This window comes from Telmatherina bonti (assembly GCF_933228915.1).
Source record: "Telmatherina bonti genome assembly, chromosome: 22".
NCBI lineage: Eukaryota > Metazoa > Chordata > Actinopteri > Atheriniformes > Telmatherinidae > Telmatherina > Telmatherina bonti.
In genome coordinates this window covers 32,145,927-32,153,426 of record NC_136631.1, presented here as the reverse complement: position 1 = coordinate 32,153,426, position 7,500 = coordinate 32,145,927, and the positions used below count along the sequence as shown (strand labels likewise).

General features: G+C 35.1%; 1 protein-coding gene across 1 annotated transcript in view; it reads right to left on the bottom strand.

Annotated features, from left to right (window-relative positions):
- Window positions 1–1,421: 1,421 nt before the first annotated feature.
- The window catches only part of asmt2 (acetylserotonin O-methyltransferase 2), a gene marked incomplete at both ends in the record, with an annotated part of 15,995 nt that continues 9,916 nt past the window's right edge, over window positions 1,422–7,500 (bottom strand). Inside the window, 2 exons of the mRNA XM_079261683.1 lie at window positions 1,422–1,633; window positions 1,910–2,032. Coding sequence (XP_079117809.1) covers window positions 1,422–1,633; window positions 1,910–2,032 — 335 coding nt within the window. The remainder of the gene's footprint in view (window positions 1,634–1,909; window positions 2,033–7,500) is intronic.

The window sequence follows — 7,500 nt, the reverse complement described above, 5'->3', positions numbered from 1 at the left end:
TTTTAAGTCTCCAGTTATTTGAGTGACTGTTGTAAATTCAGCCTTTTCTTTAATGAAATACATATGAATACATATGAGCACAACTGTATACATACAGTATATTATAGTTTATATATATATACATATATATATATATATATATATATATATATATATATATATATATATATATATATATATATATATATATATATATATATATTCTGCTAACTTTGTGAGGCTCATGTTCATGTTATGTATATGACATTTTTTTATGCTAGGTCCTTATTAGCAATGAGAACTAAGACATATTTTATTTTCTAAGGAATAAATGTTATTCAGCATTAGAAGGCTAACATTTACTAATGACAAATGACAAAGCTAACATATTTACCATTAAACGTAAGCATCTCAGTAAGATAAGATTTTGTAATTCATGGTTGCTAACAAAAAAGTTTCTCTTTTATGGCATTTTAGTATCTTAGCATTTCAAAATTAGCAATGAAAATGCAGACTTGACATTTTTAGAAAGTATTTTTATGTAGCATGGCATCATGCTAACATTTAAGTGCCCAGAGCTTAATTCTGTAAAACTAATCCTAATCTGTAGCCCTGCAATGAGCTAGCAACCTGTCCTGGGTCTACCTCGCCTCTTGCCCGAAGGCTGCTGGTGGTTCAGATAATAAATGAATGAATGAATAATCCTAATCTGTGTATGTTTATCAGTATTAAAATATTGGAAATATAAATCTGGTCACATATGAAGAACTTTAAAAGCAACAGTTCACAAAACTCACTACTGATCCACTTGCCATTCGCAATAATGCTAAAAGAAGCTTATCTTTGATTAGAAACACAAACCACTGTACATACAGCACTTAAAAAATGGATACAGATTTTAGAAAGAAGATAGTTGATAGAGAACTTTTAAATTTCACTCTTAAATAGCCAGAGCTAAACCAGGCTTTATAGTCTTTATGCTAAGCTAAACCAACTGGCCGCTGCTTATGATACCTTCATATCTATTTGACCATCATGAACTTTTGATCCAAACTCTAAACTATCACGCAAAAATAGGTTTTTCTCATCATGCAGAATTACTCTTTTAATGTGGCTTATGCTTATTATGTTTTTGTTTTATTTTGTTTGTTTATTATGATTATGTTTTGTTCCAATTCTGAGCAAAAATACAAAAGTAAAGTAGCACATTTACTCTGTACTAACAACATCGGATCCAGCATATAATTTTTGTATGAGTCTTAAAAAACAAGTTGTAAATGCAGTATCTGTATATCACTGTGGTTGACGACGACATACACCTGGCATCTGTGTGTACAATCTGTTTTTTAACAAAGCTTCTAGTTTCAAACCCTAAATTTCTGTAGATATATTCCAGTTTAGTGTTTTTTCTCTTCATCACACAGACGACCTGCGTGAGAAGCTCATCTGATGGCCAAAATGGCGTCGTAGGACTTGCCGGTTCTGCAGACCTGAACATTGTGGAAGCCTGTCTTGTTGAGCATGTGGGTGTACTCGGATGGTGGACGCTCCCTGCCCTCTGCCTGCACCAGCATGTTGAGGGAGAAAATCTGAACCATGACAGGCCCACACCTGTTTTCAAACAGCAAAGCTTCCACCAACAGGACGCCACCGCCTGACAGAAGGTTGGAGAAAGATGTGAGTAAGCTGTAATGAGTTTACAAAAGGGAAATAAGATAGCATCCCACTAACACCAGTCTAATGATTAACAAAAAAATATACAATTATAAAACAAGAGAGATAAAAGGGGGAAAAAAAACATAATTTTACCAATTAGTACAAATACCTGCTCTTGTGTAACCCTTTATGGTATTTTCATTTATACACACAAAAGCTACATCTCCACTTTGTCATCAAAACAGAAAAACTCAAAGGTCACCTTTAAACTCACCGGGTTCACAAGCGTCATAGATCTTCTTCAAAAGTTTTAGGCACTTCTCTACTGGCCAGTCATGAATGATTCTGGCCAGAACATACAAGTCCGCAGCTGGGATTTCATCAGTAAAGAAATCTCCTGCAAGATTAAAGCATTTTAAGTACAACTTTGTCAGTTTATACATAACTACCCCTTTAATAAACAAAGATTTATGTTTTATGTCAATATAATATAAATGACACAAGTGCTAATATTATTTTCAACATCAACTCTCTTTATGCTGAAAATTTTAATAAATCTAAATTCAATGCCAAGAAAAAGCTGAAGAAAAAAATACTAAAGAAAGAATTAAAGAAGCTGAAAATCACTTGGTGACAGGTAAGGGTACCAGCATTGGGTATAACAGCAGTATCTACCTAAGACATAGTTTTTCCAGCTTTTCCTGACCTTCTCATGGCCACATCACATGAACTAGGTTTGTAACAAAGTCAGAAGAGACCCAAACCCCCTCCTTTGTGAGTCAGATTGATTCTCTAGAGTGGCCTAAATATAAAATAAAATTTCTGCTGCTCAACCAGTAGCGTTGCACATTTGTATTTGCAAGCTCTTAAAGAACATAAATAGCATGGCCCTGTTTGGATTTAAAGGTGGAGTATGTAAGATTTTCAATATTTAAAAAAAAAAAAAAACTAATAAAATAACTACAATCATAATTAGATAGTTTTTTGAACATGTAGGTTCCAGTCTGTCCATATATGATGCATTATTAAATTACAAGTTTAACTAATGACAAATGACAAAAAACACTTTTTTACTGGTAGGCAAACATTTAAGAAGGGTCTTTGTCATTAATTTAACTTGTAATATAATAACACAATAAAATGGACTTCCTGGTTGAGGAGCTACGGGATGGACGTGTAGTACTGAGCTCCGTCCCAACCGATTGATTATTAATCCCCTAAACTCGAGAATCTAAACCAGATTTGGTTGTGAGCATTATGAGTGGGATGCAAACAAGAAGGGGACAAAAAAGTGTGAACAAATCGACAACTGAAGAAGAAATGTCCAAAAACGAAGGAACACAGGGACTGGAAGATGGCGACGAGCTAAATGCTAACAAGCTACCCATGGCGGCAAAAGACACTTCTCCGGCATTAAGTGAGCTTTCTGAGGATCTCCGATGCTTTAAAAACGACATAAGGGAGGCATTTTTAGACATGAAAGCGGATATGTCCAAAACCTTGAGGAAAGAGCTCGCTATGTTTAAAAAGGATGTAAACAACAAGCTAACAGAGCATGCGGCTACATTAGCATCTCACAGCAAAGCCATTGCCGAGGCACAAGAACGCATAGCGGAGGTGGAAGAAAGCAGCCCAATAACGAAAGAAGCCCTGCTGGAGCTACTAAAGGAACAACGCACACTACGAGAGAAGGTGACTAATTTGGAAAGCAGATCCAGGAGAAATAATATCCACATATATGGAATACCGGAGAATGCAGAAGGTGATTCTGTGATAAACTTTGTGACAAATCTGCTATCAACCGAGCTACAGCTACCCGATGGTATCTCTCTGCAGATCCAGCGTGCCCATAGGTCTCTAACTCAAAAGCCTGGAGCAAGCTCCCCTCCACGGTCAATCATTGTCAATTTCTTGCAGTTTGAAGTAAAAGAGACTGTGTTGAAGCTTGCATGGAAGAAGATAATGCTGAATGACAAACAAGTCTACTTTGACCATGATTACGCTCGTGAGATTATTGAGAAACGCAAAACATATGGCGGGATTAAAAAAGCGCTGCGAGAGAAAGGTATTCGCTTCCAGACACCTTTCACACGGATTCGGATCCACTGGAGTGACGGACCGCGAACTTACAACCATGCCGAGGACGCGGCAGCGGAAATGAGGGTACGGGGAATCGAACTGACTGCATCAAAAACACGACCAGTTTCCAATATGGAGGAGAGGATCAGCGCTGTGTTTCCCTGGCGAGAAGTGAATTCGGATGGTTCAAGACCAACGATGGAAAGAAGAGTGAAGCAAAAGTTGTCTGAGTTTAGAAGATTAAACGAGTGATAAAAAGGACTCGTGGCGAAATGCTGCGAAGTCTAAGTTATACCTTCTGAAGAACAACTATTCTTGATAGTCCTGTATATAACTGTTTAAATCAAGACACACCGGTTTGATAGGCAAAGGAGCCGTTTTTGTTATTTGTTGGACCTATAGTGGATTTGGGAATGAACCAGTCATCCCACCACTAGGAGGAGCCCCAACCATGGGAAGGGTTTTTTCTCCTCACTCACCAACAGAGACATCCAGGAGTCAACGGACTCCAAGAAGAAGGAAGACTCTTTATTTGTCTTAGTTTTATTTTTGGTTTATCAGTTTTGTGTTATTTGTTCTCAGTTGACAGCGGGTAGAAGGTATAGTATATTTAAAAATGTTTGGTCTAATAAAAATATGGTATGGGGGAAAGTAACTAATCTTCAACAGAAGCAATTTTTTTTTTTTTTAAACAGCTGAATGCTTAAAGTACTGTCTGTTAATGTTAATGGACTCCAGAGTCCACATAAGCAAAAGAAAATTTTAAATAAACTAAAAAGGGACGAAATAGATGTTGCTTTTTTACAAGAAACTCATATGGCAGGGCTAGAACATGAGAAACTCAAAAGACAAGGATTTAAATATGTTTTTTTCGCATCAAATGGCACAAACATACAAGAGGAGTAGCAATATTAATAACAAGTAAAGTTACTTTCGAACATATTTCAACAACTAAGGATAAGGAAGGAAGATATGTGATGGTAATAGGAAAACTTGATGGAAGATTGGTTACTTTCCATAATGTATATATTCCTCCTGGCTCTAAATCAGACCAATATGTACATATCTTAGAAAAAGTTGTATTAGAAACACAAGGGATCCTCATGTGCGGAGGGGATCTTAACATCGCCCTAAAACCACATATGGATTCAACAGGTAATAGAGCCTCTCAGTCACGAAAAATAACTAAAAAAATCAATTGTCTGTTGTCAGAAATGGGTCTTGTAGATATCTGGAGACAGTTTAATCCAACCAGGAGGGATTATACATTCTATTCATCTCCACATTCATGTTATTCAAGGATAGATTACTTTTTTTTACCTTCAGTGCAGATATGGATAGAATACAAGACTGTAAAATTGGTGTAATGGATATATTGGATCACTCCCCTTTATATCTAAAAATAAAAATAATTCAAGAAACAAAACTAACTCATTGGAGACTAAATAATAGTATTCTAAACAATAAAACGTGAAGAATTCTCTGCAGAAATAGTTGAATATTTACAAATGAATGATAACGACGAGATGTCTCCACCCACAGTATGGGATACTTGTAAAGCTGTGATGAGAGGGAGAGTGATATCAAAAACATCTTATCTTAAAAAACAGAGGACTGAAAGACTTAAGGCACTACAATCAGAACTGTTATCATTAGAAACAAAACATAAGGACACGCTAGATAATAAAATAAAAATTGAAATTCAACAAAAAAGAAATCAGATAGAGGAAATATACAATCAAGAAATTGAAAGAAAATTATTGTTTACTAAACAGAACTATTATGAAGGAGGGACTAAACATATACAACAACTGGCATACAGACTTAAAAAACAAAGGTCAGAAAACACTGTTTATAAAATAAAAGACCCCACAAATAAGGAAGTATACTTTCAGATAAATAAGATAAGGGATTGTTTTAAAAATTATTATAGCAAATTATATTCACAACCTCCTATAGACAATGACCATAAAATGGAGAGCCTATTAAGATTATTGAATTTACCAACTTTATCAGAAGAGGAAAATAAAACTCTAACAAAAGATATTACAAAAGAAGAAATTCAATCGGTTATTGGTAAACTTAAAACTAATAAGGCCCCGGGCCCTGACGGATTTACAGCAGAGTGGTACAAAAAGCTCAGGGAAGTACTAATACCTATTCTCCTTAAAACATTTAATTGGGTTCTAAACAATGGGGAAATCCCTCCTTCTTGGAGGGAGGCAATAATCTCTGTTATACCTAAAGAAGGAAAAGATAGATTGGAATGTTCCAATTATAGACCAATAAGCGTTTTGAATTTAGATTATAAGACATTTACATCCATCTTAGCAAGGAGGATAGACAAAATCTTACCAAGAATTATTGAATTGGACCAAACAGGGTTTGTAAGATCCCGTCAAACCCATGATAATATCAGAAGATCTTTGCAAATAATTAGACACATAAATCTAAATAAAATACATTCTGTATTATTAAGTCTGGATGCTGAAAAAGCTTTCGACTCAGTAAGATGGGAATTTTTATTTGGAGTTATGGAAAGATTTGGATTCGATAAAATTATTATTAGGACATTAAAGGCGTTATATTATAAACCTACAGCAAGACTGAAAATTAATGGTGCACTTTCTGACTCTTTTGAGCTTGAAAGATCTAACAGACAAGGATGTAGTCTTAGTCCACTCTGCTTTGCAATATTTATCGAACCGTTGGCTCAGTATATTCGACAGAACAACAAAATAAAAGGCATTCAGATGGCAACGAGTGAAGAAAAACTGGCTCTGTTTGCAGACAATGTACTGGTTTATTTGTCAAATCCAACAGAATCCCTCCCTGAGTTATTTACAATTTTGCGAGAATATGGATCATATTCTGGTTATAAACTAAACGAACAAAAGACGCAAGCTCTTTGTCTCCATTATAAACCCCCTCTCCATCTTAAACAATTATACAAGTTAGATTGGGACAAGATAAATATAAAATATTTAGGTATACATATACCAAATGACCTGTCTGAGTTAGAAGAACTGAATTATGGCCCATTAAAGAAAGAAATAATCAATGATATTAATAGATGGAATATAATACCCTTTTTGAGTATTACTTCAAGAGTGGAAACTATCAAAATGAATATTCTCCCAGGAATGCTGTACATATTTCAGTCAACTCTTATTAAAAAAACAGATCCGTACTTTGTTGAGTGGGATAAAATTCTTTCTAGATTTGTATGGGCAGGCAAAAAGCCCAGAGTGAGATATAAGACTTTGCAACTTCCAAAAGTCAATTACGTCCATTAATAGGTTGGTGTAAACCCAGTTATAGAGCTAAATGGAAGGAGATAGAGTGTGGTTTAGTAGATAAAATTCCAATTACTACACTTATTGGTGATCCCTTGAATTTGAAGATTCTGAGGGACCCTAATAATCCTTTGATCAAAAGTTCAATTAAAATTTGGAGTGATATATTAAAAAGGTACCAATTACGTGAAAAGGCAGATTTTTTAAAGTGGTTTGCTTATGATCCAGATTTTGCACCAGGCAAAATCGACTCAAGGTTTAAAATATGGTGTAAATCTGGTCTAACTACCTACTACACTCTGTTTAAAGACGGGACAATGATGAGCTTCCAGGACCTTAAAGATAAATTTGGACTAACCTCTCAAGATCTTTTTAGGTATCTACAAATCAGAGATTTTGTCAATAAAAAATTCAAACAACCAATTTTTTTAAAAGGAGAAATTCTTGAAATCTTCTTAAGTGCATATAAAGACCTCCCATACCAAAAAAT